This window comes from Mustela lutreola, chromosome 9 (genome assembly GCF_030435805.1).
Source record: "Mustela lutreola isolate mMusLut2 chromosome 9, mMusLut2.pri, whole genome shotgun sequence".
In the NCBI taxonomy this organism is placed as follows: Eukaryota; Metazoa; Chordata; class Mammalia; order Carnivora; family Mustelidae; genus Mustela; species Mustela lutreola.
In genome coordinates, this window is record NC_081298.1 from 38,279,207 (window position 1) to 38,296,881 (window position 17,675).

The 17,675-nt window shown below is 40.0% G+C and overlaps 1 protein-coding gene across 1 annotated transcript in view; it reads left to right on the forward strand.

The window, feature by feature from the left end:
- The window catches only part of SPTLC3 (serine palmitoyltransferase long chain base subunit 3), a 138,071-nt gene extending 122,103 nt beyond the window's left edge, over window positions 1-15,968 (forward strand). The window contains exons 10-12 of the mRNA XM_059134050.1: window positions 3,676-3,811; window positions 8,737-8,866; window positions 12,335-15,968. Of these exons, the coding sequence (XP_058990033.1) occupies window positions 3,676-3,811; window positions 8,737-8,866; window positions 12,335-12,448 (380 nt within the window). The 3' untranslated portion in view covers window positions 12,449-15,968. The remainder of the gene's footprint in view (window positions 1-3,675; window positions 3,812-8,736; window positions 8,867-12,334) is intronic.
- The last annotated feature ends 1,707 nt before the right edge of the window (window positions 15,969-17,675 follow it).

Here is a 17,675-nt window from a genome sequence, read left to right on the forward strand (position 1 = left end):
AAATCTGGAATTTGGGGATTGAGGGCTTATCTTTCCCTTTTTGAAGGAGGTGGGCGGGAAAATAAAAGCATATATGCATTAAACTAAACCATATTTGCAGCTACCTGTTTCTTGAAAACCAAAGTCCCAACCAGGGACCCCAAAATAAAGGTTATCAATGACTGCCATGTTGATAAACTCGGTAAACACTATTTTATCTCCTGATTTGTCTTCTTCCTCACTAATTGCTCTGTTTGTCTCCCTTGTAAGTTCTTTCTCTTCCCAGCCACAAAATGTTGAATTCTTCTATCCCTGTCCTCTTTTTTTTTTTTTTTTAAGAAAATCTACCCATCATTCCAGCCTATTTCTTGCCCCGCATTTAACCACATCTTACCTTGTTTTCAACCACTCTTTTCTTCCACACACCACTGCTCCTGTTTCCTATACCTGAAATGTTCCCCTCTGGTTTTTTGCCTGTTAACATCTGTCTACCCTTTCAGTCTCAACTCACTAAACATGTACTGACTTCTAGTCATATAGTATTCTTCACAGCACTCATTAGAGTTGCAATTTTCCATCTATTTGTAGATGTCATATCTGTCTGCCCACTAGACTAAATGCTCTTCCCTATTTCTGTTTATCTTCCAGTTGCTACTGACTAACCTTGCACTGCCCACTTCTTTTTTTTATGATTTATCATCACAGCCACTGACCAGCGGCTTCCTGTGTCTTATAGATTCTGATTATAAGCTTTTCTCTCTGTGTCTCTCCATTTCAGGTCTTAATGCCAATTGTTGGTTTTCTCTAAATTTTTCACATTCTTTCTCTACCAGCAAGAGGACCTTATTGGTTTAATTCATATTTATTATCTATTTGGTAAAGTTTTCATGATAGACCAATTCATGGCTCTCTGGCCAACACCCAAGTAGACTGGCCTTCAATCAAAAGTGTCGCGCATCCATTAGCTGTGGCCAGCATGGTAGAATTGAGACATCAGCTTTCCTGAAGGGAAATCCAGATGCTTTCTCCATCATAACCTGCTGGCAGAGTCAGAGAGGAGTCTTCCTTGAAAACCGGGCTTAAGTGAAGTATAGTAACAGAAAACAAGCAGAGGCAACTGGATCATTCAACACCCCTCCTTCTTGGTTGGTGTTCTCCTCAACTAAATTTCTGTTCTTTTGCAAATATTGTTAACACATTTAAGATGCCAGAGAAGTCAAGTAGATTTGGGTCTGGTAAGCAAAACTCTCAGGGAAGAGCTGAAGTGTTTTGGGAGTGATAGAGCCTACTGAAAAATGTCAGATGATTGGATGAAGAATGTGCCCTTTGGGGACCTATCTACTTCTGATTCACCCTTGCTTTTCAGGAGTAGCCCATCAGGCCCCCCAACTAAAGTGAAGGGAGTTCGCTAGTCTTCCCCTGGGGCAGGCCTCTAGTCTTTGATGTCCTACTCCTTTTCTCTACAACATGAGGCTGTTGAAAGACTGCTCAGTCCTTAACATCTGAACTGCCTCTACTAGAAAAACTTGGTATAACAATGATTCTAACAGCTGGAAGAGATACATTTTATTGAGTCTCTAGTAAAGAGTTGGCTATCATCCATTACCTGGATAGACATCATCCATTGCTACTCTTGGGCATAATGTAGAGGTAAATGGCACAGATTCTAGAACTCAATTACCTGGATTCAAATTCAGACTCTGCTACCTACCAACTATGTGAACTTGGGTGAGTCACTTGACTTCTTTTCATGTGTAAATGAGAATATAGCATCTAGTTCAACACAGTTGTTGCGAAGACTAAATAAATTATTGTCAAGTGCTTTATGTGATATTATGTGAGTTGCAAGTACTATTGTGGTTGATATTAGCATTGTCCTTTAGAGGTAACCTCATTCAATAAAGTGGCCACCTGTGTTACTCAGAACACATTTGGTTATAGGTTGTATAATGCAACTCAGAATAGCTTAAGAAAAAGAAACATACTGGGATAGTCCAAAAAACAGTCTCACTTAGGCATGGCTAGGCCTTAGGTTACAATGATGCCATCAGGACTCTTACTGTCTTATACCTTGGCTTTCTGCATTAACATCATTCTCAAGCAGGTTTCCTCCATATGACGACAAACATGTAGCTTCAGATCACCTCACTTATATACTTCTTCAACAGATCGGAAAGACTCTGATAAGCCCACATTATAGTTCATCATTATTGAACCAATAATTACAGGGATGTATTATTCCAATTGGCTAGGCCTTGGTCATATGATAACCTTGTAGAAAAGAGGAAAGTCATGCCCAACTCTGTCTGAACATCATGGCCCCCTGGAGGAAGGATGTTGAGCGGGAAATGTCCACTGTTCAACCCTCTGTCAAGACACAATCTGAGGCCATTTCTCCAAGAAGGAACTGGAGAACTGTGATTGACATATTTACTGACATGTTAACCATTTTCCATCTGCAGAGTTGCAGACACCCAGGAGTGATGTTCTGAATATTGAAAAACCAGTAAAGCAAAGACTAATCAGTTTGAATAAAACCCCAACCAATCATAATGGAAGTCAGCTATAGCAGCTGTTCCTGCTCAACAGCCACTTTGCATTAGATGCAAATGTTGGACTGATTTCTAGGGGACTTAAACATCCAATTCTGTTAAATCCACACATTCTGGATTTGGCTGGTTTGCTCACTTGCTTCACTGGAGATGGTAATGGAGTAGACAGATGTCTTCAGAACTCTTTCCACTCTTTAATTGTCTTTGCCATCACGTATGTGTAACCTACCTCCAGGACATACAGGGAGGACAGAGGCTAAGCTTTTGTAAGCTTTTGAGCTGAAGCAACAATAACCTGGAAAGGGACACATGTTACCTTCTTTGACCTTCTGTTTGGAGCCCATGCTGTCATTTTTCGAGTTTGGGGAAAACAGAGGTCCCCTTCTTCCATTCACTCAATTCCTTTCCCTCTATTACTGTACCACTACCAAATGCCTCACAAAACAGTTCTGGTCTCAGCAGGCCCTATCTTTGTCCAGGGATGTGTTTCCTCTTCAAGCTCAGGTTAGGTGAAGTGCTCTTCGATTAGAGACTTGGATGAGAACCAACTTAAAGGGCCAGCCCAGTGTGGCTGAAAAGCTTCTACCAACAACAGGTGTGGTGTGTGTCTGTGTCTGTGTCTGTGTCTGTGTGTCTGTGTCTGAGTGTGTGTCTCTCCTTGTCACATTCCCTTCCCCTGGGTTAATGTCTTTAAAGTACTTAACACACCTCTGAAACAAATAACATATTATATGTTAATTTTAAAAATAATAAAAATAAAAATTAAAAGAATGACAAATAAATAAAATAAAGCACCTATCACAGATCCATACACAGCAGGTACCTAGTAAATGATAGCTTGTCTCCTTCCTTCTCACTAGACACGCTCTCTGCCCACCCCACCCCATAGGCTAGCCTGCCCTTACTTGCTAGCAGAACCTAACAGCACCATACCCCACTGGATCCTGGCTTCCAGACTCAGAACAGCTCTCAGACATCAGTGCCCATACCTGCTCACCAAGAGGTATTTCCCCACCCTATTTTGACCCCCTCCCAGCTAATGATGCAGGCCTGCAGAAAGACATAGGTACTTGCTAAGTCAGTTTGACCTTTGCTTCTCTCTTCCTGGTGGGAATTGATGTATTTCATGTCTGTCTCCTTTCAGGGTTGCAGAGAGTACGGCAACTTGCAAAAAACACAAGATACTTCAGACAGAGACTGAATGAAATGGGATTCATTATCTATGGCAATGAGGAGTCTCCCGTCATCCCTCTGCTCCTTTACATGCCTGCCAAAGTAGCGTGAGTATTCAATGGGCTTTCAGAATAACCCCGAAGCCCCAGGGTGATCTAAGACAGTGCTTCTGACTCTACTCTCTTCCTGCATAGGCAATGCTTATGTAGTTGGAATGGGGTGCCGAGTTCAGAATTCGCTTGCACAGCTTCTTGGAAGCCACCTGCCAGCCCATCAGCTGGGCCTTTTCACAGGTCCTCTAAGAAGAGAATCAAGTGTCCACCACTTTCAAGCCCTTTGAATTTGGGTGTCACCATCTAGGTTTCAACTGTAAATTAAGGATGATCCATGCCTACTTCTGTCCCACAGCCTCTTTCCGGGAGAACTTCTGGAGACCATATCTCTCAACATTTGAAAACAACATTACCAGACTCTGTGCTTTCTCCACTGACTTTCATGCCCATCCTCAGAAGAAGGCAGCCTTATTTCAAGTGTGGAGGAAACTGAGGCTGCAGACAATTAAATAGTTGCCCAAAGTCATACAAGTTGAGCAGTAATAAAATCAAGAGACTATCAAGAGGCAAACCCAAACTTAGGCTCACAATCTTAACACTAAATTTTAATGCCTCTCCTATAAACCTATGTGGAGTTGTTTCCCATTGACTGCAATTCTGAAATTAAGCATGAGAACAACTACATAAAAAGAAAGTGACTTTTCCTCAATATGGCATAGACAGTTTGATACATGAGCCATTCTCCAACCTGCCACAGACTAACTACCTCTGTTATTAAAAAGAAGTTAATTAGGGTCCTTTATAAATATAAAATGTTTATTTGGGTGTCTGACCATGTGCACAGTAGAAAGTAATAGTTAATACATATTTATAAGATTCTAGAAGTCCTAACTCTCCTGCAACATAACTCCATTGTTGGAAATTTCTGCTTGACTCTCTAAGAGTGAAAAGATTGGTAGAGTATTTCAAGAGTAGAGAAGAGATTCTGGGATTATCAGTTGAGAACTCATGGTGGATAGAACTGATTAATTCTTCAGAGTACATTCTTCTATCATTTCACCACAGCAAAATAACAAGCAGTTAAAACCACACAGGAGTTAATTTGCAGGCCATACCATTACCACCAGTGGGCCCTTTGTTCACAAAACTGGGTCAGGCTAACAGTGTATGGAGTGGTCAAGAGGATACTGAGCTACAGAGAGGTCCCACAGGATGCTGCTCGGTACTTAGGGCAGGAAGGGTTGGCAACAGGGATTCAAAGTAGCATATGATCCTAAACATCTGATTTGGGGAGGCAAAATGAAAACCTACATTTGTTCAGAATGGTTAGCAAAATGGTATGTTTTGGAAGAAATATTCCACACTTAACCCATGTCCATCTCATATGTTATCATTAGCTCACATGAAGACATCAACAATAAATTTGTCTTATTATTGATCATCTAAAGTGCACAATGCTGGAGGGTGGTCGTGGGGAGCGTGCCGGATAGTTCTGACTTTGGTGGGGGAGGCTGGAACTAGAAAAGTAGTATGAATCCATGCCGTGGGAAGAGTACATGAAGAGTTAAAGCAAACGCATTTGAATTCAGGAATTTACCTTTGCAATAACAGAAAGAGAGAGGGAGTACTTCTGTTCCTTTAAATGCTGGGAGTCCTAACTGGACAAAAGCTAATGTGAAAAAATGAGATCAGAGGCTGTTATGTGTAAGAATTGTGTTCCTTGGTGTAGTGAGGATTTCGGAATGAAGAAGAATTTGACTCTGTCTCTTGCTAGCTGGGAGATCTTTGACAAGTTGCCCAACTTTCTAAAGCCTCAGTTTTCTCATTTTTACGACAGGATGCAATAAGACCTATTTCATAGTTCTTTCAGTTAAACAAGATGAGGTCTGTCCGCATGCAGCCTGTTGTCTCATATAGGAGCTACTAGGTGGGATCTGTTATTATTAGTAGTTTTAATTGTTAATGTATATAAGGCACTTAACATAGTACTTGGTATACTATCAGTACTTCATCAGTGGTAGTTATTATTACTACTACTAGGACTTCTACTAGTACAATGATTATTATTATTAGTTTCAACTGAGTGTAAGATTGAGTCACCGTGGTTGCATGGCTCTCCAAAAATAATTATTGCAATCTTTGGTTGCATTAATAAAAATAGAACTTTCAGGAAAATAGTAGGTGGAGATCCTGCTATTGTGTGAATCAAATATGCCATGTTAGAGCCTAGATGATATGTCAAACCATCTATTGCCTTCCAATGATGATGTTATTTAAGGAGGAGTGGATGTGGCTAAATGCTGGTTCTATGCTAAGGAAGACTGTCCAATCCAGTGATCACCCACCAAAGGTGGATGCTTGGCCTTAATTTATAAACAAAGACACCAAGACCTACAAAAGTGAAATTGCTTACTGAGGGTCACTCAGCTTATAGGCAGCAAAGCCCAGAATTCAGAGCCAGTTCTGCTTGCCTCCTGAACCAGAGTTCTTCTCAGTGCATAGCACAGCCTCTGAAGCTTTTGTCCACAGCAGAGGGAAACACATCTCATTAAGGCAAACACATAGTATGAGTTTAACTCTCAATGTCATCTTTGATGAATCAAAAGGCCTCAAACCCAGTGAATGGGAAAAACAAAACAAAACACTCTAGTTGCTTGAGTTGTCTAAGGAAACTTAGAATAGGTCAGTGAGCAAAGGTAATGTCCTCTCTTGTTGGCAGGAGTTGCTGCCAAAAGTTTCTTTGCCCCCTGGCCTTGTTTTCTTCTCAGATATTCCTTCAACAGAAAGTTTATATGGAGAAAAGCTTTTGAGACAAGGAGTTAATTGTATAAGTCAGTGTATGAGCACTTCCTTCATTTGCTTATTTTCAACCCTTTGATATTATTGAAGCACTGTGATGTCTCCACCTGTCCGTCTACTGCAAAATGAAATATCCTCTCCAGCAAGGTATCTTTTAGAGCAAAGTTTCATTGCGACTCAACCACTGGAATCTTCTGCAACATTTGGTATCATGTGATTTCACCCATAAAACATTCATTTGAATAATCAGGAATATATTATATTTAGTCTCTGATACAGAGTTTACATTCTCCTTCCATGGGCTTCGTCATACTCTTTCAGGATGATAGGATACGCAGTACAATGATGATGCCCGTAATGCATTGCTAACCACTTATTATTATTATTATCTATGTAGCCCAGCTTCTTTCAGCTCACACTACAGGCTCTCGTTTGTTTTGGGGAGTACAAACCCAGAGGCTCATTATATAAAATGATCAGGGCAATCAGACACATTAACCGAAGGAGGCCAGGATTAGTAGTGTAAATTTTAAGGCTGAAAGTGCTCCAGGGAGGCCTCAGATTAGAATGAATCAACAGTCCTATATTTTGCTCTACATTCTTTGGCAAAACTCACTTCCTCTGGTACAAAGAGAAACATGCAGACAGCGAAAATGGTCTTTGGGGAGTCCCGAAAATTAGCTTGAGATCATGGGTCAGGTGGTTTGTAGTTTAGCAATAAAAGCACTTGCCTTGTTTCTCAGATAATTATGAGCTCTCATCGTGTGCCCTTCCATGGGCAGCCTTCCATACGGTGAACAAGAAAAAGCACAGCCTCTGTTTTTCTAACTTTCTCAGAAAGCTTCATCTTCTTGTTAATCTTCCCTATCCAAATCAGAGGTGACTCTTGCCTTAGCTGGGCCAAGGGCCAGAGACACTGTGTTCCCTAGACCTTGCAATCTCCACCACTCCATTGATAACATGCATTCTCCATGAGGCAACCAAAAAGACAGACAGCTCCATGGCAAGAGGAATAAATAAATGGACAGGCTAGTTCTCCATGTCTGGTTCAAGAATTCTTCCTAAGTTACGACTGGAAGGTTTTTGTGGTGCTGCTTTCATCTTCCAGCCTTAAAAAGGACACCCGGAGCCTCTTAATGCTAAGAACAGATCTGAGGCATTTACCTTGCTTATGGGCAGAGACATTTAGTAAGCAAGGTTTCCTGCAGAGAGCAACAGAGCATAAAGTGGGGCAAGATTCACGTAGGGGCACATGCCTTTTTGTCTGACCTTGGATCTTAGCACAAAAAAAATCTAGACTTTTGAGAGTTTGATAGTCCAGAATCGTCACTGAGATTAGCTCTGAATAAGAAAAAGTCTAGAAGAAGATAAAGGGAAGGAATCGCCACGGAGAAACATTACACCCTCTAATCTGTAACACCCTGTATCAGAAAGCTTTATAGTTATGACCTACATTCTACAGTTTGCATCCACGGGCCAGCCTCTCTGTGTGTACACATTTCTTCCCTGAATCCCTCTTACCTGTTCCCCCTTTAACTCAGTCAATGGGTTTATCATCCTTGAACATACGGGGGTGGATTTAGTCACACAATAAAAAATGAGGAGACCCTTACTATTTTTCACCTCTGGTTTAATGGGGGAAAAATATGGCTCTGGAGTGATAATACAGCTCGGGACTATCTCCTGGCAGACCCTCAGATCCTGGTACTTAAATAAGAGTCACTAAGTATAGGCTTCTTGAAATTTTCATACTCTGTTATTGGTATTGGATTTTTAAAACATACAAGTTTGCACTTATTATACGTTCTTTCTTTATGCAATTGCATTTGGTTAGCTTTGGGGCTTCTGTTCCTAGGAACCCTGCAGACAAAGAATTTGTATATCAGTGCTGACTCCTTATACCAGAGTCGTGTACATCAGCATTTTCTGCTCAGTGTCAAAGACTCAGTACTCACAATGCTCTAATGGGTGTGCCAGGCCCTATCATATGCACCCTCAGCTCTGGGTGCCATCAAGACACTGTCCCCATTTCCTTGTCAATTAATTACACGTAACAGAAGTTTAGTAATTTTAATCATCTTCTATTTGTTGTTATCAGAAAAGTCGATTAACCACACTCTTTTTCCTGCCACATAATTTTGTCATCTCTCAGCTAACCTTCTCTTTTACCTTTCCCGTAGGGCTTTTGCAAGGCATCTATTAAATAGAAAAATCGGGGTGGTGGTCGTTGGATTTCCAGCTACTCCCCTCGCAGAAGCTCGGGCTCGGTTTTGTGTTTCAGCAGCACATACCCGGGAGATGCTAGACACAGTGAGTACCCACAGGCCAACAGAACCTCTGGTACTGGCACTTTGCATTGTGAGCAGCTTCTTTTATTGAGCTAGCTTGGGGCTCCCTGAGTTTCTATTGGTGGTTTAGAAAAGCAACACTCATAAAACTCACTGCGGAAAAACAAAGGGTTGCCAACAATGCCCAACAATGTGATCAACTCAGTGGATAGGAAAGAAAAATGAGGTTAGTGCAGAACTTAACTCAAGGCAGTGTTTTGATTTCATAAAAAAGACTGACTGAGTAGCCATATGTTGTGCTATTTACTTGATCTTAAATGCAAAAGCTAATCTGATGTGCTATTTTAGCCGCAATCACTCACAAACTGACCCTTTTAGAGCCACCAAGCCCATCGTATGAAAATACGACCCAACTAACCAACATATTGGCAAAGACAGGTCCATCATATCATCCAGACGTACACTGGGTTTTAATGATTTCAAAACCACATTTCATTGTCCTTTGGTTTTGATCTTTATGGAAATGAGTGAGAGAAGACAACTAAGCCATCTCAGTCAGTTTGGAGTCAATGGAACTGTCTCCTAGTGTCAAGCAATTCAGCAAACATATTGAGTGTCTACTATTGTGCAAAACCCAGGGGCAAAAACTCTTAAGAGGAGATACTAATAAATAAGTGACTAGTGATAACAGATAATATAAATTCATTTTGGAAAAGAAATATAGACAACTGTGGAACATGAAGGTGGGAATTATATATGGGATTGTATGAAGTCATTCATTATATATGACTGAGTTATTCTACATGAAGATGGAATGAATTATGTGTATATGTGTAATATACATGCACATATAACATGTATTATGGATTGTTGTATGTGCGTGTATATGTAGTATATATGTATATATACATACACTAGGAGATAGTAATACAAAGAATAAAAAAGTGAATACTTCGAGTTCAAATAATAAATTATATACACAGTGTATTTTCTTTCTGCTTCACCATTACATTCTTAGGACTTAAACCAGTGTCCACTACAAAGTGCATACATAATAATAACTTCTTGCATGACATACTAATAACTGAGTTAATTCTAGATTTTGAGATGATGGGTGAACTTTGTTGCATGGTTCCTTATAGCTTTCTATGTTGTCTAGGTTCTCCAAAATGTGTATATATTTCTAGTAATTAGTTTTAACAAGTTGTTTCTTTAAAAAAAAAAAAAAAAGTAGACAGATATTTCAAGAAGCTTGACCTCAAAAGAAAGAAAAATAGGTTTATAAAAGCCCTTGAAAGACCTGGGCATGTTTACACATGAAGAGAGGAAAAAAGTAATGAGAGACAGTAGGCATAGGAGAGGAAAGGACATGACCGGGAGCATGCTCCCAGAGATGACAAGAGGGGGTAGACAGCAGTGGGGAGTTTATATTTTTTGTGACCCCAACAGCATTGAGGTATTCATGGATACCCAGTTCGGGAGACATCAGACCTCAGGATTTTCTTCAAACGTTCTTAATCCTGTTGAATGGTTGGCTAGGAAGGAGCACGGAGACATCATCTAGACAGATGCCTCAAAACTTTTGAAATCAGGCACCTATATCAATAAAAAATTGTGAGCATATTCCTTAATATGCACATATGGGTAAGTGTAAGATGACCCTTGAATAAACAAGACGTTGAAGTAGCTAACTGAACATAACACTCACAGAAAATGCATATAGTAGACAAGTTCCTTCTATAACCATGTTTGGACCAAGGCAGAGATGAGGCCACTCTACATACACAAAATGGCTTAGAATTTCCTTCTTCTAACATGAGTGATGGCTGCTCCTTTACAAATGACCTCATCTTAGTCATCCCACCTGCCCCATAAGAATTCTGCATAGGACCAATCTCTGAACTTCACCCACTCAGAACAACATCAACCCCGACTGGTCCCTGCTTCCTTAAAGTCATCTCGAGCACAAGCTCAAATGTGGGAAGAAGCCCTTCCCAGCTCCCTCTTACTAAGATGCTTCTTCTGTAATTCATGCCTGCCTTTTTTGAGTACAGGTGTCCTCTGGGTCATCTGATCAGTGGGCTTCAACATAAATCCACTTATAAGTTGTATAAACACTGTCAAGATATTGTGTACATTTTATAGCAGATACCAAAATGGAAGTTAAAAAGACAAATTAAAACGACTAGAAATCCTATGTTCTCCCACACCTTCATGAGTTGTCTCTCATCTCCTCCAAGCGTGCAGATGCCCCACTCTGAGCTACTCCATCCCCACCTTCAGCCAAGAGCAATAGACACTATCCTAGTTTGATGTAATTTAAATATAACTTTTGTTACTTTGTCTTAGTGCTTAGATTTGATGTAAAAAGTTAAGAAGTACATTGAAGTAAAAGAACATTTTAACCACCTATAATGCTACCACCCAGAAAGAAAAGACTCTTCATATGTTGGTGGATATCAAACTTGATACATTTGAAAGACTTCCCAAAGAGGAAAGCTCACTAGTCCCACTAGTCATTCATTCCAGAATTAACAGACATCTGCACCTTTTTCAAAACATTAAGTCCTAATGTTGTCCTCCTCATCTGACAGGTCAAGATGGCCTAACACGTTTTAAAAGGCATGCCTAATACCATAAGATCAGTGATATACTAGATGGGAAAATAACACTTGTCTATTCTCCATCTCAGTAGTTGCTTTGGAAAATTGGGGATACATTTATCTGTCTGAATGGAGAAAACTGAAACAGAAGAGTTCTCGGTCCCTTATGGTTTTAAGTCCTACAATTCGATGGAACATAGAGATGAGTGTTTAAGCGCTGGGGTTGGGGCAGTATCGGAGGGAAAAGAGGACACTAACCAGCTGCTGCAATGTTCCATTTTGCCCCTGACCAGACTGATTTGCTGTGTCATGAGGACATAAACCCAAATATAATCTGCAACCTTACCTCTTTCTTCCACAAGTTTAAATATAAGTCATTAAGAATACCTGGGTGGCTCAGTCGTTAAGCGCCTGCCTTGGGCTCAGGTCATGATCCCAGGGTCCTGGGATTGAGCCCCACATCAGGATCCCTGCTCTGTGGGAAACCCATTTCTCTCCCACTCCCCCCTGCTTGGGTTCCCTCTCTCACTGTCTCTCTCTCCCTCTCTCTCTATCAAATAAATAAAGAAAATCTTTTAAAACATATATGTAAGTCATTAAACTTTAAAATAAAGCCTGAAAGGGTAAGCATGGGTCCAATGCTTTTATTCCTCTCCTCACACCCCAAAAATAAGTTAAATATTTGTAATGTGGGGTAGACTATTAAAGGATATGAAATAAAATGAATTAGCATATAACATTCCTCGAGGGCTGGTTTATAAGCCACACCTTAGTGATTTGGATCTTCTCCTTTTCTTTAAAATCAAGGAAGTTGGCAATAGAAGATTATATCTCCGTGGGGTGTAGGGGGTTTAAAGAATAACTGATGGAAGGCAATTTTTTTGCAGGTTTTGGAAAACCTGGATGAAATGGGTGATCTCCTACAACTGAAGTATTCTCGGCACAGGAAGTCAGCGCGCCCCGAACTCTACGATGAGACAAGCTTTGAACTGGATGATTAAGTTTCCTGATCCTGAATTGTACCTAAAGACTTTGCCAGAAAACCCCCCCTTTTTGCCTCAAAAGGAATATAAATGGATTTCTCCCCCTTTTCTAAGGACAATTTTGGTTTCCAAACCAGCGTAATTGAACTGAAGGAAATGTTGGAAATGTTGTGTTTTTAATGTCTCCAGCTTGGGACGGCAGAGACAAAAATATGGTTCCAGATTTAAAAAATTTTCTCCTTTCCCAGTATCCTGCTACAAATACATCACACACACACACACTTCCTAGAACATTTTTAATGGCAATGAGCCTGTGTTTTCACTGCTACTGTGCAGACTCTCTGGTCCAGACTCTTTCAGGCATTCCAACCAAATGAGAGGGTTTTGATTTTTAATTCAGTAGATCTCATTATGGGTGTATTTATTTCATCTGCAGACGTGAGTAAGCGTGGTAGACAGTAGCTGACCTCCTTGTTTCACCCATGAATGCCCCCGCTAGAACTCTTCCGTATTGTGGGGAGCTCCAGGCAGGAGGGTAAAGAAATGTTGCTTCTACCATTTGCCACATTTGGACCTTTTCCAAGGACGAGTGTCAAAAGCCATAGTTAATGTTTGGAGGGAGAGAGCAGGACTGGCCAGCAGTGACTCCAGACGTCTTTGAAGGAAACTTTCCTTTTCCTCTTGCTGGTCTCCTACAGTTTTACAGCTGAGCTTTTGAGGTTTGGAAAACTCAAGACTTTTGTTTCATAAGGAAGGGGGCAGAAAGCAAACACAAGCCAATTGTAGGCTTAGATTCAAACTGTAATGTTATGACAACTGGAAGGTTGTTGGTGCCATGTGAGTGAATGATTAGCTTGCATACATAACCCTTATTACTTTAAAGAATGAGTTGTCATTTTCCTATTAAATTTTGAGTAAATGGTGAGATGTAGTTTCCTTTAGAGTTGACTCGCAAGAATATACTTGAACGTATTGATCCAAAAATGACATTAAAAGCAAATTCTATTCAACTTGTTCAAGACTGACACCCCCATTCAGGCCTATCAAATAGTCCTTACTGTCTGCTGGCACACGCAATCCAATTTTGGTATAAAATGGGCTTACACACTATTGAGCAAAGAACTGTAATTTCCTTGAGTTCTCTCTGTCTCTCTCTCTTCCTCTGTCTGTCTGTCTGTCTGTCTGTCTTTCTAAATGTGAACACAAATTTATCTGGAATAGTGCCTTTTTGCTAATTGGCTCTGGTTGGTATGGAAAAAGCCAGTGGAAAACCTTATCTTTAACAAGCTCCCATATGGTTCCCAGATTTGGAAACTCTAAAGAGCAGTTGTGACCTTTTAGCAAAGCTTCTATACTAGTTCGAATGAGTTACAGAACATTCCACTCCATCAAATGACAGTATAAACAAATCATTTCAAGAAAGGCTTGACTTGTGACACAGATGGACCCAAGCTTTCATGCCGTACCCAGAGACAGAAGCCCAGCCAGGCACACTGGTGTTGAAGAGAGCAACACGCCTGATGCTCACAACTGATTAAAGGATAAAGGCGAGCAGTGTGGAAAGCTGTTTATAGGGAGAGTATAACCCCTATTAGGTATATCAGTTTAAAAGTAGATCACAACAATAAGGTTTCTTACACACATTTGTAAGGATCACTATCCATGGAAGAGGAGAGGAAGTGAGTTCTCACTATGCAGTTTCCCCCTCCAGCGACTAATTCTGGTAACTAAATTCTAATTCTTTCCAATGCATCGGTGCACCAGTAACTATGTAAAGAAAATACATGTGGTATCCATGTCCCCAAAAAGGTCTTTTCTCTTGAAAATGTGCATTTAAATGAAATTGATTCTAGTTAGTTGTCCAAAAATGCATAAATGTCTTCAGTCCTATAAAAGGAACAGTAGACAAAGAGGACCTTACTGAGGTATAGCAAGCAAAAAAACCTCCCCTTCCGTTCTAGATGTCCATGATCTTCATATACACCTTCACAACTACCCTTTCAATTTTAAGCATTTAGAGGGGTGTCTTTGTGAGCTGCTATATTTGTCCATCTTTATGACTTTTATGGGGGATCCTGAGTCTAACTCATGATAGGAAAATATTTATTTATCCACCTGGCCTGAAGAACAGGGGGGGGGGGCATTACTACTGCTTCATCAAGATCCCAGAGTCTTAGAACAATTTATTACATTCTCATGTGCAAGATTTAATGAAAAAAAAAAATGAAAAACTATCTCTGTCAGAGGGAATCACTTAGGAGAACAACTATAAACCAAATGCAATGCTTCCTGAGAACATTAGGAGAGACCCAGATCTCATAGGGCTGGTAATAGAAGAGTATATGTCATATATAGAATGAGGTTGTTTAAGAGGGTAATCATGAGAATTTTTACTTTTTATAAGAAAATACCTACTGCTAGGTTATAAAACCACAATTTTAAATCAATAGGGATTATTGAGTCTCAATAAATATACCACAGTTCAAAATGTCTCTTCGGTGGGTTCTGTTAAGAGAATTTCCTAAGAAAACTCTGTTATGTTCCCCAACCCTCCCCTCATTCACGCACAAGCACATATGCACACGCGTGCACACACACATATACACACTTTACCCTTCCTTTAAGAGCAAGCAAGAATGTAAAGATACACAGGTGAGACTCTGGCTGGTTAACAGCTAGATGGGAGATGTTTTAAAAGTGGCCTTCAGTGAAACAGAAGATAAAGGATTCAGACTAATATTCGTAGGGAGGATATATTTGCTTAACAGGGAAATGGTGAGTTATGTCCCTAATCCCATTATGAATTGTGTTATCGTGGATGTTCGGTTATATTGCCTTTCAGCTGTTTTGGTTTGACAGACACCATGGGCTTGAGAATTTGCTAGAAGCTTATCAAAATGCAGGTCCCTGGGGACTGCAGCCAGACTTCCACTGAGTAAGAATAGCTGTTGTGCCTAGAAATTTACATTTCAACAGCCTCCTCAGGTGCTTCTAATCCATGTCCTAATTTGAGAACCACTGTTGGAGCTTTTATTTGCATAGCTCAATTGTCTCTAGTAGCATAACAGAAATTTTGTGCTCATTCTCTGTTGATAATCAAGAGTGCTTAAAGAGAATTATTCCAACCTTTTCTCCTCAGTGGGATATTTTCTTCCCATTTTCGAGGTACCTTCTCTTTTTACAAAATAGAATATTAAGAATAATCTGTGATTGTTTACTTATTCCAACAACAGCTCTCAAATAGGGTGAAAGTCTTAACGGTTCTTCACACATGCAGTGCTCCTCTGTATTTTCTTCAGAGATAGCAAATAGTACAAATGGCTTACTCTGACTTAAAATTTTTGATGAGAAAACCTTAACTTTCCTGTATTTGGATTTACGGCAGTAATAACAATTATACTCTAAACTTCTCTAGTGATTTCATGGCCATTTTTCCTGGTCTCCATATAAACAACATATTTGAAGTCTATTTTCTCAGAACACTTTATGCAGCTGTGTAATATTTGGAAATTAAAAGGCGACTGTATTTTAAAATGTATCTAAGCAATTATTATGGGACATTGTCTTACAAGTATTGTGTGTGTGTGTGTGTGTGTGTGTGTGTGTGTGTGTCTGTGTTTCACTGAAACATTTGAGGTGACCAATTTCATTTCATTTTTTCTGTGAAATATTAGTTTCTTTAATAGTCAAATCACCAAAATAGATAATATAAAAAATAATTGATGGCTCTGTGTTAGTTTGGATTACCCTAAATAGAGACTCAGAGATTTGGATTTAAGAATTTCATTAAGGAAAATGGGCAAGGGTGGCTGGCACTGGCTTGAACTCGGTCACAAGAACCAATTGTGTTCATCTGTTCCCAACTCCTCCTTCTGTAACATCACTTTGGTAGCTTGAAATTGGCCATGCTGGAAGCATTTACACCACAGATATTGGCAAACCCTACACATTCAGGATCTGAAGAGCCATCTGTTAAACCTTTACCAGCACACCACTGAGACCACACACAATGGAACCAGAGGTAAGATAGAGTGATGAGACAGGATTAGAAAAGGAAGAAGCCTAACTATGATTTCATCATAGAAAGGTCTTAGTCATCTCCATGGGGAGATGGCCCTTTAGAATTATCTCAAAGTGAAGCAATGGAGTCAGGCCCTTTAGAATTATCTCAAAGTGAAGCAATGGAGTCAGGCTTCTATGTCCTTTTTGCCATCAACTAATCATGCGATACAGGTTACCAAGGTAGAAGCGTGGGGGAGGGCATTACCTTGCCAAGACAATTCCATTCAGCCAAAGGCCCTTCTTGTGGGAGGGACTCAGCTATGAACTGATAGCAGTCCATCCACTTAAAAATAACTATTCCTAATCCATCTCCATTAAAAAGGTTTTAAAACGGAAAATTGTAAACATAGAGTAAGAAGGAGAAAATAGTATAATGAACCCAATTGCATCTGTCACCTAGCTTCAAACATTATCTGTCCATGGCTAGTCATTTTCATCTATTTCCCCCACTCAGAGTTTATTTCAAAGTAAGCCCCAGAAATCTTGGATTTTATTGGGAAATATTTCACTGAATCTCTCTAAAAGGTAGATATGTCTTCAATGGTCCCTTGAATTTGTCTCAACCTCATTAAGAGTAGTCTTTAGGATAACAAAGGCATGGACATGAGTCAAATATTAATCTTTTTGTTCGTTATCTCATACTCTATCTGCAAATTTCCTGGATCAAGACTAGGAATTATTTCTAAAGCAGGTATGTGGTGTCTTGAATGACAGCAAGTCAATCATTTTTTGGACACTTATCATGCGCCAGACACTCTACTAAGAACTCCGACATACATTATCCTCTGGACACTCTTGTAGAGATTAAGAGTAGACTCATCTTGGAAGGCCAGTGTGTTAAAGGGGATTAGCAGTGTGTAAAGAGGACTTCCAAAGCTCCAACAGGGCCTGGCTTTATTTTTCTGAGAATACTGTATTCTTTTCCAGGAATTTCTTTCCAGGAATAAGAGAACAAGTGAGACCAACTTACCTGTTTGGAAATGGCTGATTCCTGTGACATAGCTTAGGACAGAACTTGACATGAGTAAGTCACCTGCTCTGAAAATTATCACAGACACAAATCAATCAAATAGCCAACATCAGGAAGTCAGGGTAGAAGCAGGAGAGGTTTTTTTTTTTTTCCTGCTGTGACATGAAACAGTGCTCCCTTTTACTCAGCCCCGATGCTAATTTTTATATCAAA